General features: G+C 40.6%; 2 protein-coding genes across 2 annotated transcripts; one reads left to right on the forward strand and one right to left on the reverse strand.

Moving 5' to 3' along the window:
• Positions 1–1,221: 1,221 nt before the first annotated feature.
• Positions 1,222–5,377, reverse strand: LOC119724653 (probable enoyl-CoA hydratase). The gene is made up of 7 exons (XM_038195801.1): positions 5,163–5,377; positions 4,260–4,424; positions 3,496–3,590; positions 2,713–2,857; positions 2,429–2,578; positions 2,091–2,231; positions 1,222–1,855 (listed from the first exon to the last, which is right to left on the reverse strand). Exons 1-7 carry the CDS (start codon positions 5,287–5,289, stop codon positions 1,770–1,772), a joined length of 909 nt encoding a protein of 302 aa, XP_038051729.1. The 5' UTR covers positions 5,290–5,377; the 3' UTR covers positions 1,222–1,769.
• Positions 5,378–6,075: 698 nt separating this feature from the next.
• On the forward strand, positions 6,076–21,035 carry LOC119724654 (T-complex protein 1 subunit alpha-like). Its single transcript, XM_038195803.1, has 12 exons — positions 6,076–6,257; positions 7,014–7,099; positions 8,248–8,376; positions 8,782–8,879; positions 10,387–10,497; positions 11,483–11,664; positions 14,407–14,533; positions 15,007–15,182; positions 16,003–16,126; positions 17,038–17,230; positions 18,210–18,373; positions 19,841–21,035. Exons 1-12 carry the CDS (start codon positions 6,188–6,190, stop codon positions 20,019–20,021), a joined length of 1,641 nt encoding a protein of 546 aa, XP_038051731.1. The 5' UTR covers positions 6,076–6,187; the 3' UTR covers positions 20,022–21,035.
• The last annotated feature ends 985 nt before the right edge of the window (positions 21,036–22,020 follow it).

Raw genomic sequence — 22,020 nt, forward strand, 5'->3', positions numbered from 1 at the left:
CCCCAAAATAATAATGACTGGAAAGCCAATTTCAGAAACTACTTTTACAAATGTAAATGAAAAAAAATACTGAAATTGCTCAATCTGTTCAAAGAATATCACTGTTGTTGCACTTTCAGTAACAATATATGATGCGATCAAGCTACATGAGTCGTTTGTCGGGAATATTCATTTGGAGATACAGGCCAAAATAGGGCCACCTCATCACATCACTTCATCACATCTCTTGGTGTTCCGACTTTCATAATTTTTGAACTAAAAATGGTATCAGCATGCGGTTTTCACAGCAGTAATGCTGAGATTGTGCTCTTTTCAAATCTGTTATAAAAAAATTTTTGACTGAGGTCGACAAACGACTCATTTAGCTTGATCGCACCACATACGAGGTTTTGGGGTTGACAATTTGAAATTGTAATAAAGTTGAGTTTTCGAATTCATTTCTTAGAAAATGAACCCCGCAAACATCTATACATGTACAAATGTAAACTTGGGCCAATTCAAGGTGTGATAGATACCAAAAACTGTACACCCTTAATACACACAATTCTACATTGTATTATTAAATTTCAAATTTGCGTCGTACACTTTTTTCCCTGAATTTTCGGTGGGTAAAGATAACGTGTCATTGTATTGTCTCGGACCATCGTTAGAGTCGGGTTGGTGAAATCAACTAAAAGACATCTACATGTTATGTATAATACTATATAGAAATTTGATAAATTAGGATGCCATACAAAAATATACACCAGATTATTTCAAAAAATTAAAACGTTAACAATCCAGTTTTTTTCTTCAAGATTTACATAAAGAATACAAGCAGTAATATCTCTTCAAGTTATATCTCCGCTTTAAACAATATTAGAACATGAAATTCATTGCAAAATACAAGCATAGAGAAGTCTTTCAAACAAAGTTCACAAATTCCTGTCATTAGTAATCTTTGTTAATATCTGACTAAAGTTAACATAAGAATCACAGACTTAATGTATATCTTTGAGATTGCAAACAATAAGATACTTAAAAACAAACTGTATAAAAGTGTTTTTCATTCGGCAAAATTGTTAAGATGTTGAACCCTCCAACATACACCACTATGAAGGAAACAAATGGGTCGTTCTTTTACTTTTAAAAAGCTGTGTATTCTCTGAGCGATCCTGTTTGCTATTTCCTGGGTTTGCAGCATTGCTAATGTTGCTAGCATCGTGACTTTGGGCGTGATCCCTGGCTGCATGGCATATACAGGTTTATGGTGACTAGCGCCCCTTGAACAAAGACACTGATAAACGGGATCTACCAACATATGTGATAGCTCAGTTGGTAGCGCACCGGAGCGGCAATCCGGAGGTTGCAGGTTCAAACCAGACTCCTGCCAATTCCTTCTTCTTCCACTTCAAATTATTATAACGCCCCTTGAACAAAGACACTGATAAACAGGGGATCTACCAACATATGTGATAGCTCAGTTGGTAGAGCACCGGAGCGGCAATCCGGAGGCCGCAGGTTCAAACCCTTTCCTGCCAATTTCTTGTTCCACTTCAAAATTATCATAATGCACCTAGTAAGTCTCCATTTGTGGTTTCTTTGATTTTTTGTTTTGTTTTTGATACCGATGGGAATATAGTCGATATAAAGAAATAGCAGTTGAACCCTACCTTCCCAAATCCTACAAACTCCTCTAAAACCTCTTCGCAGATTTTGAAGGTTGTGGATAGGTTGGGTTAATAAGTTTAATATTTCATTGCTATGTGGAAGGTGGTTGTTGCTCGCTCCTAAGTTTCAAAAGTCCCACCTCTGCCCTGCCCCTCGGCAAATCTGGTTGCCCCCGGCACGGACTCAGCGCTCAGGACTTCCGAACCTGAAATTGAAAACAAGACAAAGCAAAACTGGAAGTCTTTTCATGCATGTAGTCTACACAATGGGCAGGATTTAGCCAATCCATTGGCGCTATGGGTAATGCTATTTCAAACTTTTGGGCCAAAGGGAGACTTGAACAAGTCTAATTCACAAGTGCCAGTGAGTCAGGGAGTCAGTCAGGTCCAAAATGGACATTGGCTCTCTGGGACCAGCAAAAGCAAGTGGGGCAGGCTCACCTGTTTTAAACTCGTAGTTCACGGCGTCGTCAAAGCTCTTGCTGTCATAGGTGCTGTAGTACGCTGACTGCCTGTCAGCCTGCATGCAGCCCTGAGGAAAACTGGCTATCTGCCTGGCAAGACTGATGGCCTGCTCAAGGGCTGTGAAAAAATACCAGAAAGCCAATAAAAATTCCTACAATTTTTTTTTGAATTACACCTTTGTGATTACACCTGCTTTATATCTCCACAGATTAGCACTGGAATTTCATGTTGATTTCGTTATTAAAACCAACTGATTAACAATAAGTTGTACAAAACGATCTTGCGCCAATACTCATTGTATGATTTGCACTCACCCTGGCCGTCGGGCACCACTCTATTGACAAGCCCAAAGCTGTGGGCCTCCTCTGCGTTGACGGGCCGTCCAGTCAGGATCATGTCTAGCGCCCTCGAGAGGCCGATCAGCCTGGGCAGGCGGACCGTGCCACCGTCAATCAGGGGAACACCTAGGCACGGTGAGAGAACCGATGGTAAATGTTGCAAGATTATGTTCAATCTTATATTTTAGAGACATCTCACTTACGATGTACAGATTTCTACGTTAATTTTGGAATTAACAAGATGCTGAGCAAAACTTTACCAAATCTCCTGCAGAAGACTCCGAACGTGGCGCTCTTCTCGGCGACCCTCATGTCACACATAAGGGCAAGTTCCAGACCCCCGGCCACGGCGTAGCCGCTGACGGCCGCTATCACTGGCTTGGTAATCTGCATCTTACTAGGACCCTAATGATAAAAACAAAAACAAAGCTGAACTTTCTTTAAATTGCTTCAAGTAGATGAGCTTTAGTAAACACGCGACTCCTCAACTGACTTGGAAATAGCCTGTTACTTCAACTGAAATAAAAAAAAATCACCTTGCTTCCAAAATTTGCGTTGAGTAAGAACCCAAGTTTCTCAACCCAATAAGACAAATTGTAAAGAAGTGCAAAGTTATAAATATTTGTTCAGACGGATATTTAAAATTAAGACTGTGAAAAGTGAATCATTCTATTATGAGGGTCAGCTAATTGGTCTCTTGAGAGAAAATAACAGAACAGCCTGAACAGGGCCACGCTTCAATTTTTTTTGGGGGGGGGAGGGGCAGGGGGAAGTAATGAGTTTAACCAGGGAGTCGGGGAAAAGACAACAAATCACGAAAAGGCTCCTTGCAGGTTTTATACGTGAACACAGTGTACAATTTTATACTAGAAATGTCTTTGTTGTTTCTTATTTCTCTTATGGAGTTTTGAGTTTGTTGGACTGAGCCTAATTATAAATTAAAGTCAAAATTTCTAAGATTAAGTTCATCAGTATAACTAGACACTTGTAATAAAGTTATTTCACCTGCAGATATGAATTTACGCTATCACTCATATGATTACCATGGGTCCAAATGGATCCAGGTTGAGTTCCTTCAGGTTGTACTGAGCATAAGAAGACAGTTCCTTGAGGTCAAAGCCGGCGCAAAATGTTCCACCTGAAAACAAATTCATGACTAATTATGCTGAATTGCCACAGCTTTCAATCTCAAGATACAATGTGATTTAAGGTTGCAGCTCAGTAAATAGACTTCCATAGACATCAGTGATAATTACGCACACTTCCCAGAATTATTAAAAATACTCACAACTCTCCAGGGTGTTTGAGACGCCAATCAAATTAAAGCTTATTTCATCATCTTTCATTTTCTGTTGAGGGTTAACCGATGACTTTTGGGAGAAAATTCCATCCAAAGATGATCACCCCTAAACGCAGTCTGGAAGCCCATCGTCATTTTGAAAATGGACGCCTACGCTCCATTGCAAAATTGAGCCATTTGAGAGCCTAATTTCATTGAAATTTCACAGAAATATGAGCTTGCAGTCCTCTGCATGGGTTCCATCTTTCTTTTTTTACAATCCTCAAGTTAACAAAATGCTAATACCGGTGAATTTGAGGGCATGCAAATCGTGATTTTGCCAGAGTAGGCAATTTTGGGCCTAATTTAATACAGGTCTGCATCCTTAAGGATTTACATGGTAGGAAAGTACAACTGTGAAGAACTTTCAAGATACATTTTGTGAAAAGATTCTTCACAAAAGTCTATCTTCAAAAAATGTTTCCAACCACACAAAATTACACCTCTGTTTTTCAATTACTGCCTTACCCACTCCATAGAACACAGCGACACTCAAGTCTGTGTCTTTGTTGAAGTTTTCAAATGTGAGACGCAGACGCAGTGCTGTCTCGCGGTTCACCGCATTGCGATTCTCCGGTCGGTTCAATCCAATTAACAATATATTTCCTCGTTTCTCTGTCAGAACGGTGTCCTCTGAAGAAACATGGAAGGATAAAAGTCAAAGTTGTCATTCAAAGTTGACTGAAATTCAAAGTTTTGAAATGTAAAGAAGTTACTGACATGACTGATGAAATTTAACTAAATTTAGTATAATTTTTTTTAATAATATACTTAGCTGCATAAAAGCCAAACTATTTTATAAAAAAACCCAAGTAATACAGTTGCATATTCCACATATTCTGAAAGTTAGGATGCATTTCAAATTCACTGCCACAATACAATATGATTATTAATGAGTAGGTTGTATAGAACTAGAATATTGCAAAACACATGGCTTTTGCAATTTGGTGATCTACCAAACGTTTGGCCAATCCGACAATGGATATCATTATCTAGTATATCGTTGGAAGAGAAATGGCACCCTCTTTCCTTCCTGCGGTACTTAGTACTAGCATGGATTTATTAGGAGATATTTCTTTATTTTTTTTAAGTTTGTTATAAATGCCATAGCATGGTAGAACTTATTTCGCTATCTCCTCTTTCACTTAAAATTTTCTGCAGAGTTAAGTTTTTTTATGTTCCATTAAAAACCCATGACCCAGTGTACAAAAAGTTTGCACAGAACGCCCTCACTTTATCAAAAACTATGTTAACAATCACTGTCATTGAGGGCGCTCTACTATGGCTGTGCAAGCTAAAAAAAAGTCAGTTCACTTCGCATTGCCATTCAAGTTCAATGGCATGGCAATGACAACTAAACTTGTTTCAGACCTGTTCCTGCGGTCGAAGATACATTTTGGCGTTGCAGTACAGTATTAACGACACAAGGAACCCTGTTTGTGCCTTTCTGTGGAATAATATGTCGACAAAGAACACCAAGTCTTGTGAAACTCGCCATTTAAGCACAACCTACAGCTGAAAAAGTTCGGAATAAAACCAAAATACAGCTTTGATCTGGGAGCCTGTGCTGCTACTGATGTGTAATACGTGAAATATTGATTTAATGGCGGGGTACCAGACTAGGGTATATAAACATTGGTCATTCCATTCAAGAGCAGGGTCTCAATGCTACATTTAATTTGATTGATCTGATTCTGTACAAATATTTAATAGATAATACGGAAAATAGCAAGCACTTAATACACAGAATGTACTTCTTTACACTCAGAAAAAAAATGGAATTTCAGATTTCAACTTGCGGTCAAAAATGGAAATGGAGATGAAAAGTCGAAAATATAAACCCCCGTCACTAAATTTATGGATTCACCCGGTTTTGATGATAATTTCAGCCGCTTTCAACAATTCCTTCTTATTTTGACATCATTTGCTCAAATAATTTCTAACTCAAACAAAATAATAGGATTTTTTTCTGTGAATTGTTATTATATCTATTTCAATTCTGAATGATAATTTGCAAAACAATTAGGGCCTAAATAGAAACTCAATTAATTACTAGTACGATCCAAGCTTCTAGCATGTTCCACTGGTGAAGATACACTTTCAAACGTATAGTTCATGCTGTCAAGCTTACGGATGCATTTTTCGTTTAAAATATCCATTTTCAATCATTTGAAGTCCTTGTTTTGAAATAATTGAGTAATTTTCCCCTAAAATGTAATACTGATGTGCAAAACATTGTTTGATTTGTCAGAAGCGTAATTTGCACACAAGTCCTCAACTACATGGTAATAATAATTCGTCACTAGGCAGCACGCGTGCGAAGAGAAAGGGTTAGGTGTCTTTGGCCGGTCGTCCAAAATAAATCCAAAATCTTGTGAATTACACACAAATTCAAAATGTCCACTTCGAAGATGTTATCGGTATTTGGTGAGAGGACCTCTGGGGACACAGTCAGACATCAAAATGGTATAGTATTCATTAAACAACTAAGATTTTTTTATTACCGAGTTGACTTGATTTTGTCCGTTTGTTTGGGCAATTGTGCATGATCAATGCGTTAAGACCCCTATTTCCGCCAGAATTTAACTCGTTTAATCATGGAGGTACAAATGGTTGAATATTGATCAGATATTTATGCATCTTTCAAAAATACATTTTATCGTCTAACATGTCTAACTTGTAATTTAATATGGTACCGGTATTGCGGTAATTTAGTTCTAATTCAGTTGGTAAAAAAAAATGTAGAAAACTGGTAGTGGTAGGCCTAGGCCTATTTTTGTTACCAATATCATTTTGGAAATTGAATACATTTCGGAAAACTTGGGTGGCATTCCTTGACATGCTTAATGTCTAAAACAATACAGTAAGTTTGTATGTAAATTTCAATGGAAACCTATTTTTGTACAAAATTGTAGTAGGCCTAGGCCTAGGCATTTTCTTTCAAAAGTTACAAAAAGAAATCAGTAACGAAGGTCATGAATAATGATGAAGGTAGGCCTAGTGTTTTTCTAATTCTAAACCAGAAATAACTTTGGAAGGCAGCTACTAAATTATACAGCAAGAAAAAGCAAAGTGTCCACGTAAATTTGCAGTGTGGCCCAGGCATTATTCAGAGTCCTTGCCCAATAATTTCAGTTTATACTGCCTTATCTAGGTCCTGAAAAAAATCAATCCAACACACTTTGTATGTTACTTATATTCTTATTTTGTCCTTTCCAACAGTTACTGCAGCATCGGCTGTGGCCAACATCGTCAAGAGTTCCCTGGGGCCCGTTGGACTGGACAAGATGCTGGTGGATGACGTTGGTGTGAGTATCAAATGAGACCAAGGCTACCTTCAATGGACCGATCCAGTAAGCTCCGCCCAGTGCGCACGTGGGCAAATTAACATGTGCTCCTCTCCAATGCCAAGCTGCATTTTCCTGCCGCGCGCATCATACGCGCGTGCACGCATGTCGGACTTTTGTGCACGCACGTCGGACATAAATCACGGCTGTGATTGGTCAGAACACCATGGGGCGGTGCTTACTGGATCGGTCCATTGCCCAAGGCCCACATATTTATTTCTGCTACCAATATAACAAGTTTTTGTTTTAGTAAAGAACTGAATAGCTTGTTTAACCCTTACTCTCTGAGGGTAGTTTACTGCATGTCAGTTGGTTATGCCAATGCCCTCCAGCTGCAGTTTATTGGAGGATACTTCTATGTAGCAGTGAAGGCTCCAATTGGCAGGAGTTGGAGGCCCTGGAGGGTGCCTGATACTGACCAGCTGGGGGCACTCACTTTGTTATCAGAGGACTCTCATTGTTCTCTGTGGCATGTATTGGAATGCCTGTCCAGTTACCCTTGAAATGACATGGCAGATATTGGAGGGCCATGCAAAAAACATAGGAGATTTTCTTGAGGCACATATTGGCATGCATTGGAGGGTCAAGTAGGGTAAGGGTTAATAATGTGGATTTATGAAGTGCACACACAGGTGCTCGCAGTGCGGCACATCAATATTTTAGCCTTGTTCATCTGGCCAATGAATGAAAGCAATCCGAAGGTCACTTAAACACTTATGGAGTAATCAGCTTCATGCTGCCACACAGATGCAAGTGGCTTTAAATCAAACACAACCTCCACCTCTGCCCTCACAGGTACTCATTTACTTCTTGGTCAGTTCTTTTTTTTGGGGGGGGGGGGGGAGAAGCAATAAGTGAGAAGCAATAAGTGACAAAGTGCAATGCCCAAGGACACACCGACCACATCCCCAGGCTGGGCTCGAACCACCAACCTGCAGAATTACTTACAAGATCTTGAGTTCAATGCTCAAGACCACAGCACCACAGCACTCTGTTTCTTTCAAAAAAAAAATCTTACAGGTGTTAAAAATTGACATGCAGTAGTTGGTTACTGTACATCGCCTACATTGATATAAATGCTTTGTATTATTACTTTTTTTTCTTTTCAGGATGTGACGGTGACCAATGATGGCGCCACAATCCTGAAGCTTCTTGAGGTGGAGCACCCAGCAGCCAAGGTGCTGGTGGAGCTGGCTGATCTGCAGGACCAGGAAGTGGGAGACGGAACTACATCAGTGGTAAGAGACTTATATGAAGATTCATCTCAGTCCAGACTGAACTATCTGGTTTGAATGGCTCTGTGCCTGAACCAGAGAGGGCGCTTTTTACCTCTTCCAAGAAATCCGTGGATAGGACACATCGCGTGAATATAGCTTGAAGTAATCGCGACTAATTTTATTTTGAATGTGCACAAAAGCTATAGCGTTTGGTTAACTGAAAAAGTTATCATTATACCAGGCAAAATCATCAAGTCGTTGGAACAAGCTTGTTCAATAATCCTGAAATCAACATCACAAAATCTCTTTCGTCATATTTTTGTATGGTGCTTATGAAATTACGTCAATCGAGGGCAAAAATCCAGTATTGAATTTCATCGGCTCCTTTCTAAAAAATAAATATACGACTTTCTCATTTTGCTCTAGGTTATTATCGCAGCTGAGCTGTTGAAGAATGCGGACGAGCTGGTCAAGCAGAAGATTCACCCCACGACGATCATCAGTGGCTACAGACTAGCGTGCAAGTAGGTTGACTGCGTACTGTTCCTCTTATCCTTGACCTTAACCTTCCTCAATACTCCAAAATCCTCCGGGCGGTTTTTGGAGGATTTCAGAGGAATGAGGCTGAACGGCAAGAAAGTGTCAGTTGATTTTGGAGGACGTATTGTGTTGAGTTCATAGGCTGCACCCAGCATTGTTTATGTTCAGTCATGCATAATTGAGCGTTGTATTATGCTTGAAATCATCCGCACTGCTTCTGGATGTCATTGGCACTGCCTCAACCCATCAACAGGATTTTGAAGGATCGAGGCAGTGGTCACCCCTCCACTGAACAAATTCAAGAAATAACGGATGATTTTGGAGGATCGAGGCTGAATTGAAATTTGACATGGTAGCAATTGGAGGATTTTGCAGGATTGAGGATGGTTTCTACCCAAAAGGACCTAGGGGGTTAGGGTTAGCAATTGCTGGTCTAGCTATGTTATTTCTCATTTGACAAACTACAGCGTTTTTTTTACCGTGAATTTTTTGAACTGTTCAATTTTGATCGTTCTGATACTTATTGGGTAAATACAAATACGTGAGTCTGTAACAAGACTAGTCAGTGTATGGCACCAAGAACATGAGCTGGCGAGACTGGCATGCTCTATAGGTCTCTCTAAAAGACGGCTATATCCGTAGGAGAACTGCAACTGCGTATTTTACGCAATCCAGCACGCATTGCGCTGTGTTGAAAATGTTCCAAACACACGCGCTTGTTGCTCGAAATGTGTTCGAAATACAGCCGATGCGCGTTATGCAAGCTGACGCTCAAAATGCCGATGCATGTGGCTGGTCTGTAGGAAATAACGTCATTTGTAAGAGACTTATTCCCCAAAACCACCTTTGAATTTTTAAAGAGAATATACAACATTTGCAAACATCGAAAAAACAAAATACCAAATTTTTTCAAAACACGTTACTAGGATGTTGGTAAATGACGGTCTTAAGCATCTTGTAAAATTATGGCACCTGGTGTGAAGTCATTTTCAAAAAAAGTGGTATTTTATTGTAAATTTCCAACTGTGGTTTTGCCGACCACTGTTGGAAAAACCCAACTATTTTTCAACTACTGCTCCAAATTTACCATCTTTTTTTCAGTCCAAATTTTGTTTGCTATTGGTTACATGTTCATGAACGGGTGCAGGCCAGCTAGACTGGTTCCCTTACTTTACAGTTTTCTGGCATCTATAAATTGATCCATATCATCTTTTGTGGAGTCAGGGACCCAGACTACTTGAACATTTTAGTTTTTCTTGGTTTTTCCAGCATTTTTGAACACAAAACTTCAAACATGTCAGTGTAACAATATTTGATCTATTATACTAACCCCTCAAAAAGTTCATTACTGAAAATTACAGCAAAAGCCAATGATGTACATTCCCTTTAAATATCTAGAAGAGTACTGTTCGTAACATGTACAAACCCAATGCTTGGTCTTTCATCACTAAATGAATATTCACTGAACTGTTGTTTTTTTTGTCATGATAGGGAGGCGTGTAAGTACATACAGGAGCATCTGACCATTGGCGTGGAGGAGCTGGGCAAAGACTGCATCATCAACGCTGCCAAGACCTCCATGTCCTCCAAGCTGATTGGACGGTATCCTTGACCTCATTTGCATATAAGGTGTAGATAGTGGTGTTAGTCTGCCATTAGTAACAATGAAAATCAAAACGTTGCAGTCAAGACGTTTCTGAGATTTTCAGAAGCTTTTTATTTATTGTTATAAATTTGTAAAAAAAATTCGGAGAAATTGGTCAAATAAGTAGCTTATAGATTTTCATTATTTGTTGAAAAGAATAATGATATTTGAGTAAAAAAAAAATTTCCTGATCCAAAATATCACCAAGTCCTTTCAGTGACCATTGTGACCTCGTAGAGATCCATGGCCCAAATAAAATGCCAATTTTAAATCCCACTTAATTTTTTTAAAACTTTTATAAATTTGTAAAATTTTCAGAGAAATATTCAAATATGTAGCCTATAGATGTTCATTATTTGTTGAAAAGAATACTGATATTTGAGTCGACATTTTTTTTTCCCAGATCCAAAATCCCACAGAGACCTTTCAGCGACCATTGCGACCTCGTAGAGATCCATGGCCTGAATAAAATGACAAATTTAAATCCCACTTTAAAATTGAAACAACCCAACTGATTTGTTTGTCGAAAGTGACATTATTACGAGCCTTGCTCAATCATATTGGACATTGTGAGCATATGTGATGCGATCAAGCTAAATGAGTCGTTTGTCGGGAACTTTCGTTTGGAGATTCAGGCCAAAATAGGGCCACTTCATCACATCTCTTGGTGTTCCGACTTCCATAATTTTTTAACTTAAGATGGTACCAGCAAGCAGTTTTCACAGCAGTAATGCTGAGATTGTGCTCTTTTCAAATCTGTAAAAAAAAAAAAAAAAATTGACCAGGGTCAACAAACGACTCATTTAGCTTGATCGCATCACATATGTGTGAGGTCTCACAAAAATCTTGACTACATCGCTGCTGTATACGAAAACACAGAGCTTCGTTATCGTTCATGTTTGGTCGAGAAAATGTTTGTTCCTTAATACCAAATGTCTACAGTGATTCCGACTTCTTTGCAAACATGATTGTGGACGCCGTCAACGCGGTCAAGCTGACAGACCCTAAGGGTATCGTGAGGTACCCCATCAAGGCAATCAACGTGCTGAAGGCTCACGGACGCAGCGCCAAGGAGAGCGTCCTGGTCAATGGCTACGCGCTGAACTGCATGCCAGCATCCCAGGGTGAGTTGGTCCCCTAAAAGTCTTTTCACACTATCGTCTCACTTACCCGTTTCGAAATCATCATGAGTCCAGGGTGACTTCAACCAAGTCCGATCAGACAAGTGCTAACAAGGCACACTGTTCACACTTACTCCAGCGTGCACATCGTTCGGATGTAGATTTTGGATTTTCTACCTAGGTACAGCCTCTCAACCTCACTTAACCATTTCAAAATCATCATGGGTCCACTGTGACTTTAACCAAGTCCGATCGTACAGGGGCTAACAGGGCACACCGTTCACACTTACTCCAGCGTGCACATCGTTCGGATGTAGATTTTGGATTTTCTACCTAGGTACAGCCTCTCAACCTCACTTAACCGTTTCAAAATCATCATGGGTCCACTGTGACTTCAACCAAGTCTGATCGTACAGGGGCTAACAAGGCACACCGTTCACACTTACTCCAGCGTGCACATCGTTCGGATGTAGATTTTGGATTTTCTACCTAGGTACAGCCTCTCAACCTCACTTAACCATTTCAAAATCATCATGGGTCCACTGTGACTTTAACCAAGTCCGATCGTACAGGGGCTAACAGGGCACACCGTTCACACTTACTCCAGCGTGCACATCGTTCGGATGTAGATTTTGGATTTTCTACCTAGGTACAGCCTCTCAACCTCACTTAACCGTTTCAAAATCATCATGGGTCCACTGTGACTTCAACCAAGTCTGATCGTACAGGGGCTAACAAGGCACACCGTTCACACTTACTCCAGCGTGCACATCGTTCGGATGTAGATTTTGGATTTTCTACCTAGGTACAGCCTCTCAACCTCACTTAACCGTTTCAAAATCATCATGGGTCCTCAGTGACTTCAACCAAGTCCGATCGTACAGGGGCTAACAAGGCACACCGTTCACACTTATTCCAGCGTGCATATAGTTCGGCTGTAGATTGTGGATTTTCTACCTAGGTACAGCCTCTCAGCCCTGGTCAAAACCGGGGTTGTTTTTTACCCGTGTAGAGCTTGAAATCATGTATTTGTGTTGTATCGTTACCAGTGTGAAAGTGGTTCCTGAAATCTAGGGTTTTTGAAATTGTGCAAATATTTTCTGTGCCGAGCAAAACTTCCGAGATCAAAATCACTCCAACGCCTTGATAAGTGGTGCTTGAAGAACGAGCAGATCTCGAACAGCAATTTCAGGTCGAGTTCAATTGGGAGATTAATTCTTAAACAAAATATCCTCCCAGAATTTGACCTGATACACTTGTCAGCATTTAACTGTCTGGGTGTTGGTGACTGCATCATTTGCTTGAACTCCAAGAGTTGCAGTTCTGTTTCAGTATCAACTCCAAATTCTCCTGCCAATGCATCGGGAAACCTCAACCCTAACTCCCTAGTGTCGTTTGCTAAGTACAGTCGAATCTCATTAGTACAAACTCTGTTAATACAAATTTCTGGTTATAACAAACTAAAGCCTTAGTCCCGACTGTGCATTTATGCGCACAATGAATGGGACTGATGTTCCTCTTAATACAAAATTCTGATATAACAAACAATTTGGCCAGGTCCGAACGAGTTTGTTATAACGAGACTCGACTGTACTGGACCAAGTCCACCAAACTCCAACACTGACCCTGCTTCACATAATGCTTTAGGACCAAATCTGCTGAAATCCACCACAAGACCACCACTGCTATAGGTGGATTTTGATGGACTTGTGACTTGACTATCGAAATCCACGAAAATGGGGGGGGGGGGGGTTGATGGAGTTGGGGAGGTTAGGGTTGATACACTGATGATCATGATTAGGAAACTCCCTCCATAAGATCAACCAACGAATTTAGAATCGCTCTCCTAAACAAGATTATCCACATGTACCAACTTAAATTTGTACCAAATTCACAGTCATGGGAAGAAAAAAAAACCTGATCAGCCTGCTTTGTGATGTGCCACATGTTCTAGTTTCTTGATGTTTGAACTCCATATTCAAAATTGTTTGGAGCTACCTTTGTTCTCAAGGAACTAAAATCTAACACTATAAATTATTTCATCAAATAAGTCATGAAATAAGTGGATTCTAAGCCCCAAATCCTTGGTAGATTCTTTTATCAACACTAACCTCCCCAACTCCATCAAAATGCATCCGCCTCTTTTGGTGGATTTTGGGGGACTTGGTCCTACAGGCCTGGTGTGACTAAATATTGATGGAGTATGATGGACTTGGGCCTGGAGGCCTAAGGCAAAGCATGCATTGGAAGCAGTGCGATTGATGGATTTTGGCAGACTTAGTCCAGTACTTGGGAAAAAGAGTATGGGGTTAGGGTTAATGGGGTTAGGGCAGTGTTTTCCCTGGCTAATGAACTGAGCGAGGTGGTAACAATTCAAGTTGATGATTGAAACGAAATTTACGCAGTCTGCAAACTGAAAAGAATGCAGCGCTCACAAAAATGCGCGATGATTCCAAAAACACATCAAAATTGTGAGTTCTTGATGCATGGAGGTAAAGGAAAATGCTCATATATTACACAAAATGAAAATTTTTCAATTGATATTTCCTTTTTGCCAATCTTCACAGTGAGGTGGTGATATTGGCAAAAATTGAGCGAGGTGGTCACTGAAAGTAGCGAGGTGGGCCACCTCACGTTTGAATGGACAGGGGAAACACTGGGTTAGGGTTTATTATTTACAAATTCATGTAAGAAAATATTCTGACTGACTGACTGACTGCCCTGTGCTTTTATCATGTCTTGCAGCCATGGTGAAGCGTGTCACCAACGTTAAGATCGCCTGCCTGGATTTCAGCCTGCAGAAAGCCAAGATGCATCTGGGCGTTCACGTCATCGTGGAAGATCCCACCAAACTAGATGCCATCAGGCAAAGGTGTGTGGAAAAAAACCCTACCCCTCCTCAATCCTCCAAAATCCTGCAGCCGGTGTTGGAGAATTTTAGAGGATTGAGGCTGAATGGCAAGAAAGTGTCGGTTGGTTTTGGAGGATGCATTGTGTCGAGTACGTAGGCTGTACCCAGCATTGTTTATGTTCAGCCATGCATAATTGAGCACTGCATTATGCTCGATATCATCCGCACTGCTTCTGAATGTCATCGGCACTGCCTGAACCCATTAACAGTGATTGTTGGAGAAATTTTGAAGGATTGAGGCAATGGTCGTCCCTCCACTGAACAAATTTTAAAAATTAACAGATGATACTTAATGCCGATGGTTTCGTCGCGGCACAAGCAAGTCACAGGATGACCCGAGGCTGGAGAGTTGAGAAAGCTAGGGAGTTAGGGCCACAGTAGGTTTACATGAAATGATGTTCTAGTGAAAGTAGTAAACGAATAATGCTTTGCAGGGAGTCTGACATCACCAAGGAGAGAATACAGAAGATCGTCGGAGCCGGAGCCAATGTGATCCTGACCACCGGAGGCATCGATGACCTCTGTCTCAAGTACTTTGTAGAAGCTGGGGCCATGGCCGTCAGACGATGCAAGAAGCAGGACTTGAGGAGGATCTCCAAGGCAACCGGAGGTACGTAGTAAAAAATTCTTGGGGTCTAACCCAAGTCCAGAACAGAGACTTTGGAGTGTGAAAATATCTTCTGTGCCGAGCAAGACTTCCGAGATCAAAATCACTCCAACGCCTTGATAAGTGGTGCTTGAAGAACGAGCTGATCTCGAACAGCAAAACTACTTGAGGTTGATTTCAATTGGGAGATATGATTCTTAAAAAATACACTCCAAGAATTTGACCTGATACAGTTATCAGTGGGGGAGTGTGGCCTATAGTGGTAAGGGTTCGTGACTCATGATCAGAGGGTCGTGGGTTCGAATCCAACCGCTGGCCATGTGTTGTGTCCTTGGGCAAGCCACTTCATCCTCACTTGCCTCTCTCCACCCAGGAGTATAAATGGGTACTGGCATTAGCTGTGAAATAATCTGCGATGGACTAGCATCCCGTCCAGGGGGAATAGAAATATTCTCAGTCATTTCATGCCAAGGAAATCGGAGATAAACACCGGCCTGATGGGCCACATTGGCTCGTAACAGGCTTTATTTTTTTACTCCAGTTATCAGCATTTAGCTGTCGGTAGGTACAAGTGATTGTAACATCTTTTGTAACTCAGGCGTGCAACTTTTCCTCGGATCTGCTCTATGAAACAAAGGAAGACTCATTGGGGGATCTGCAAGATGTCGCTTTGTTTTGAAGGGCATTTCGTCATAACCTTTGGCCTTCTTAAAATACCCAGTGTTTTTATCTATTTAAATTTAAATTCAGTCGTTAAATTTATTGCATTTTTTGACAAACCACAGTTCTTGAGATCCAATAATTTGACTTGTCTCCCCTACAGCCCAGCTGTTAGTCACCCTGGCCAATCTGGAGGGAGAGGAGACGTTTGATGCTACCATGTTGGGTCAGGCGGAGGAGGTCTGCGTGGAACGCGTCTGTGACGATGAGCTCATCCTCATCAAAGGGTAAGACCAGGCTCCATTGCTACACGCGGGAATCTGCTAAGCGTGGAAACTTATTCTCTTATGAAATAAGCTTACCGGCCAACATGTTATCAAATTTGATAAGCCATTTTTTTTTTCAGCTTGGCAATTTCTCAATTATGTTCTATGCGTCTCTTCTGTTGGGGCATTTTCCTTGTTACCACAGTTTTAAAGTCAAATTTAATGACCTTCTGTGTCATTACTATTAACATAAGGAGGATGCACAGCCATGTTAAAGGCCCAAGACCCTTTTTGCCTGTTGGTCTGTAGACTATTAACGTATAGACTTGGAGAAATTTGTAAAGTTTTATATGGCAAATTTTCCGCTAAAAATTTTTGAACCTAGTATTGGTGAAACAAATTGATTCCCGAACCGGAAGTCTTCAACACTCCGCAAACCTGAACACCACGTGCACTCATGATCTATTATTATTATTATTGTTTTTATTAATTATTTCTGGCAATGAAACCAAGGATTCCCCAAAAGCGCCCCAGGCACTGTAAGCTCGCAAGCCTGAAGAAACCTGTGAAAAGAGAAGACAATGAAGAAATCGCAGTTTAAAAGGTGGGAGGAAAAGCCCAGAAGAATATTCTGGGGAAAACCCACGGAATCAGGTAGGGACTGAAAACCCAATCCAAATATTGGCCCGGGCGGGATTCGAACCCGGGTCACAGCGGTGGAAGGCGAGGAAAATACCAACCTGACTCTATACTTTTTGGGGCTTCTGACTTGTGCTCCTCGAGCAAAGACATTGACTAATTGCGGCAACCTACCTAGGACTGGATAGCTCAGTTGGTAGAGCCGGGTACTGTGTTCTGGAGATGACAGGTTCAAATTCTGCTAGAGTCAGACTCTGGACGTAATGCCCCCATTTTGTTTTGTTCCATTGTAGGCCCAAGGTGCGTAACGCAGCCTCCATCATCCTGCGCGGTGCCAATGACTTCCAGTGCGACGAGATGGAACGCTCCATGCACGACGCCCTGTGTGTGGTCAAGCGTGTCCTAGAGAGCAAGTCGGTGGTGCCCGGGGGTGGGGCCGTGGAGGCGGCACTGTCCATCTACCTGGAGAATCTGGCTACGTCCCTGGTGAGTCAGTGATGTGCCCTAACCCTAACCCTCTCTTCTGCCTGCACGGCCAATTTCATAGAGCTGCTTAAGCACAAAATTTGCTTAAGCACAAAAAAAAACAAGCTTAATATAATCAGGTTACCGGCCAAAACTCCATGCGATGTACATTGCTTGCGACTGGTATTCAGCTGTTGTTAACTTAGCATAACAATCGCATGGAGTTTTGGCAGGTAACCTGATTATATTAAGCTTGGAGATTTTTTGTGCTTAAGCAAATTTTGTGCTTAAGCAGCTCTATGAAATTGGCCCCAGCAGCTGTATTGTTTCATCATGGTTTTCAAGCAAAGTTTTCTGTTTTGAAAACAAAAGTTCTCCATTTGTGCAAGACTAAGGAGTGAAATAGTTCTGCTTCCGGTTACCCTACCTACCCTATTTAGACAACCCTTCCCTAATTCTTTTTGGAAAAATGAAGGAAAAAACCCAAAATCATCAATTACTACCTTTTACCCTTGACTACACGCAGACACCTCTATTTGACCGTACACTCACAAAAAAATTGGGGGAAAAAAATTCATACCTTCCTACCCTATTTTCAAATGCCATGTAATCGGAAGCAGAAGTATTTTTTGTTTTTGGCCTTATTTGCTTATTTTTTTTCCAAATGGATTTCTGTGCGTGGTCAAAAGTAGTTGGTTAGACGTCTGCACTTGTAAGTAAGATATCACGGGTTCAATTCCAATTGACCTATCGCCGTTTGCGCCTTAGACAACCCTATGGAATTTTGTATGTTCAGTTTTGTTTGTCTCAGATTTTGCGCGTTCCGCGTCCATTTGTATTTCATGTAATAAGATAATATTTCACAAGCTGCGTTGACGCGATCTTAACACGATAGGTCAATTTGAGTAAGCTTGGAGATTTTAATCGTAACATCTCAGACATAAGTGAAGAACAGAAAAGCCAATATTAATATATTTTACTTTTTTTTCTTTCAAAACAGAGTTCTAGGGAGCAGTTGGCCATCGCGGAGTTTGCCAACTCCCTGCTGGTCATCCCCAAGACCCTGGCTGTCAATGCTGCCAAGGACTCGGTGGACCTAGTAGCCAAGCTGCGGGCCTACCACAACACATCACAGATGCAGGCTGACAGGGCCGAGCTCAAATGGTACGGAATGCCCAATTTTTTTAAGAAATAAGTTTCTGATCTTTTGGAAAGGGTTTCAAAACATCAGCTAACTCCTCGTGCTTATGTATTGGATCAAAATGGCACCTTTCGGAGATGAGCCGCTAATTATACTGGCCTGAACATCATAACACATCGCCTGAACTCCTATCTGCTCCGTTCACAAGTACCCCGTCACCGGCAAAGGAAGTACAGTTGGGGTTGACCGACCGACGCCATCTTGCCTGACTGCAATTCATTTGCCGCAAAGCGCGGCCACTGCGTGTGCATAGTACAAATCCCCTGGTGTACGTGCGTCACACACAAGGAACGGTGCGCGTCAACCAGCTAAATGTCCCGCCCATGGGACGTTGTTGTTAGGTAAAAGGGCGCCCTCTTTGTTAGCGCACGGAGCTCATAGTCAAAAATGTTCAAGAATGCAAAAAAAAGCATCTAAGAACTAGTTAAGTTAAAAACTTGGAAAAACCATAGTTTGACTAGTTGTCTTGAACTTGCACTAGTCTACCAATTCACACTAGTTGAGGACAGTTGGGCTATTCTAGTCGACGGTTTGCAATGCGCCTAGCAGGTTACAAATAGCCTTGCACATCGTAAGGAGGGAGCTAGGGCCAAGAAGCTCTATTTTGATATTTGAAAAAATCTTATTCAACCTTCGTAAAGATTAAAATTTCAGAGTAGGCAGCAGTATAATGATTGGTGAATTCAAATTTCTTTATCCTTGTTACAAGAAGAAATAAACTTAAGTTACAAGTAGTTAACCTCACTCGATAACTGGTATTTTGAAGAAGTCAGAAAATCTGTATGTAGAGAACGTGTATTAGTAGACCTCTGTAGATTACTCTAAAAGTGGCAGTTGAAGGGAAAATACAACATTTGCAAACATCAAAAAATAAAACTACCAAATCGTTTAGAAATACCTTGCTGGACTGTTAGTGAATGACAGTATAAAGCATCCTGTAAAATCATGGCACCTGGTATACTGTCATTTTCAAGAAAAGTGGTATTTTTGTATCAATTTCCAACGCTGATCGGCCGATCAGCGTTGGAAAAAACTGGCTTTTTTTCAAATACTGGCCCTAATTGACCATCGCACTTGTTTGCAATCGATTACACACCTATGAACGGGTACAAGCCAGCTAGACTGGTTCCCTGACCTTACAATTCCCCAATGTATGTAAACTGCTCTGTTTCTTCTTAAATGGAGTCAGGGAACCAGACTACAGGAAAATGATTGTTTTTCTTGGGTTTTATAGCGTTTTTGAACCCAAAACCTCAAAAAAGTCAGTGTAACTATATTTGCTATATATTTCCAACCCCCCAATTCCATCCATTTCTGAAAATTACAGCAAAAGCAAATGATGTATATTCCCTTTAAAACAAGCACAGAGGATTTATTCCCAAGTTGTTATTTTATGACAGTCTGGTTTCCGAACTCTTCTCTCCACACAGGGTCGGTCTGGACCTGGTCGAGGGCATCGTCCGGGACAACAAGAAGGCCGGCGTCTTCGAGCCGGGCATCTGCAAGATCAAGTGTCTGAAATTCGCCACAGAGGCGGCCATCACCATCTTGAGAATAGACGACATGATCAAACTGGCGCCGGAGGAGAAAGAGCAGATGGACGGCCATTGATGACGCTTTATAAGTATAGACGCCACGAGTTTGAGCGCATTCAGTATAAAATAAGCCATGGGTGCGTGCATATTGCGCGAAGTACGCATTGTGTCCCTTTCAATGTAGCTCTCATGAGTGTCGACAAAGCGCACTCAAGTGTCCATCCACGGAGTCCACTAAAGTCTTTATAAAATTTGAGTGTACTTGTAAGTTAAGAAAAAAAGTTTAAGGTAATGTGTTCTAAACAGAACTATGAGTGTTTTTCTTTTATATCTGTCTTATAAGCTGTGGAGTCAAAGTTTCTTTTTTTGTACAAATTTGTGTGCAGTGTGATAACAAAGTTATTTGAAAATGACCCGCTAAAAATGTGAACTTGTTGCAAGTGTGACGGCTTCATCAAAATGAGGAATAAGTCCAAAATTCATATTTTTAAAAAATAAGTTACATTGTACATTATATGACTGCTGTCGACGACAGCATAAATGTTAGCTTTTAAAAAAATCAAAACTTCGAAGAAGAAAAAGAATTTTTTTAAAATTTTTTCATCAGTTCCCTGAACAGGGCCCTTAGTTACACAGTAACTTGAACTTAAAAACTACAAAGCAAATTTAACGCTCATTCGAATAAAAATCATTTCACCAATCATGGAATCCAGTTTATGATTCACAATAATGTCAATCGAACTGAAACGCAGAAAAACCTCCAAAGCTTTTGAGGACAGACTTATTCCCCATTTTGATAGAGCAGGTCTCATGTGACCCTTATTTGGCTTAATGCCTATGTGCCATCCATGCAAACATGTTGCATTTAAGTGACTTTCCAGCAAATTGTGCATTTGAAAAAGTGACAAAATGTGAAGCAAGTCTACATGCATTTGTGGTTATTTTACGAAACAATGTCCAAACCTTTGTCACTCATGTTTATTCATGAAGGGATTTACATTACGTGTCATTAAAGACTTTATGCACAAAATTAATTGGTCATATGTGAAATTTAGTCATTCGTGATTAAATAACATCACTGAAACATCAAGGGCTTTGATAATCTGGTTCTTTTCTGGGGATTCTCAAAACCTCACTCTAGTGCAATCTTGGTTTTGAGTCTGTTTTTCTGTTTGTCATCTTTGTCTTAAAGGGAATATACAACATTTGGTTTTGCTCTAATTTTCAGAAATAAATGGATTTGGAAGATTAGTATGCTGGGAAAAGCAAGTAAACCAATTTTGTTCTTGAAGTCTGGCTCCCTGACCCCACTTAAGATGAAACGGAGCAATTTACAGACTTTAGGGAATTGTAAGGTCAGAGAATCAGTCTAGCAGGCTTGTACCCCTTCACAGGTGTGTAATCAATTGCAAAGAAAAATGCGGAATAACTAAATATAAAAAATTAAAAGCAATTTTTGAAAAAAAGCCAGTTTTCTCCAACACTGGTCGGCCGACCAGTGTTGGAAAAATACAAGTTTTCTTGAAAATGTCAGCATACCAGGAGCCACGATTTTACAGAATGCTTTAGAATGTCATTTACTTACAAACAATCCAGTAAGATATTTCGTTATAATTTGATCATTTCGTTTGTGGATGTTTGCAAATGTTGTATTTTCCCTTTAAAAGTTTTACACCTTAATTTCCCTCATAATTCAAAGCCCTGCCCTTTTTCCACAAAACTAAACCTGCTGATGTTCAAGAAGGTGTTACTGCAACTTTCAAGATGTGTCAAGAAATATTAGACTATATGTCACTTTTAAGTGTCATTAGTCAGCTGTTTTGGTGAGTCTTAACCTTATAATAGGAACGGAGTCCTATATTGGTAAGGATACCACAAAATCCATTAGAGGTGTATATTTTGCCGGCGCCGACTTTCTGCTAGTATTAAACGATATTTAGCCGGCTAGATTGTACAGAGCCCTCTTTGATGCGTATAGGACTAGGAGTATCCTTTTTATTAACGGTACCACCTTTTTACACGCCAGTGGTGGCCATGTGAATCATGGTGTCTCATGTCGACATACATGTATGTCT

Source organism: Patiria miniata, unplaced genomic scaffold (genome assembly GCF_015706575.1).
Source record: "Patiria miniata isolate m_02_andy unplaced genomic scaffold, ASM1570657v1 HiC_scaffold_18, whole genome shotgun sequence".
Classification (NCBI taxonomy): Eukaryota; Metazoa; Echinodermata; class Asteroidea; order Valvatida; family Asterinidae; genus Patiria; species Patiria miniata.

Excerpts from the sequence above, each read along its gene's own strand:
- LOC119724653 (XM_038195801.1), bottom strand. The coding sequence starts at position 5,289 with ATGGCGAGTTTCACAAGACTTGGTGTTCTTTGTCGACATATTATTCCA. Across the intron at positions 4,425-5,162 it reads ATCTTCGACCGCAGGAACAG|AGGACACCGTTCTGACAGAG; the intron begins GTCTGAAACAAG and ends ATGTTTCTTCAG. Across the intron at positions 3,591-4,259 it reads CGCTGTGTTCTATGGAGTGG|GTGGAACATTTTGCGCCGGC; the intron begins GTAAGGCAGTAA and ends ATTTGTTTTCAG.
- LOC119724654 (XM_038195803.1), top strand. The coding sequence starts at position 6,188 with ATGTCCACTTCGAAGATGTTATCGGTATTTGGTGAGAGGACCTCTGGG. Across the intron at positions 7,100-8,247 it reads TGCTGGTGGATGACGTTGGT|GATGTGACGGTGACCAATGA; the intron begins GTGAGTATCAAA and ends TTTTCTTTTCAG. Across the intron at positions 18,374-19,840 it reads GACAGGGCCGAGCTCAAATG|GGTCGGTCTGGACCTGGTCG; the intron begins GTACGGAATGCC and ends CTCTCCACACAG.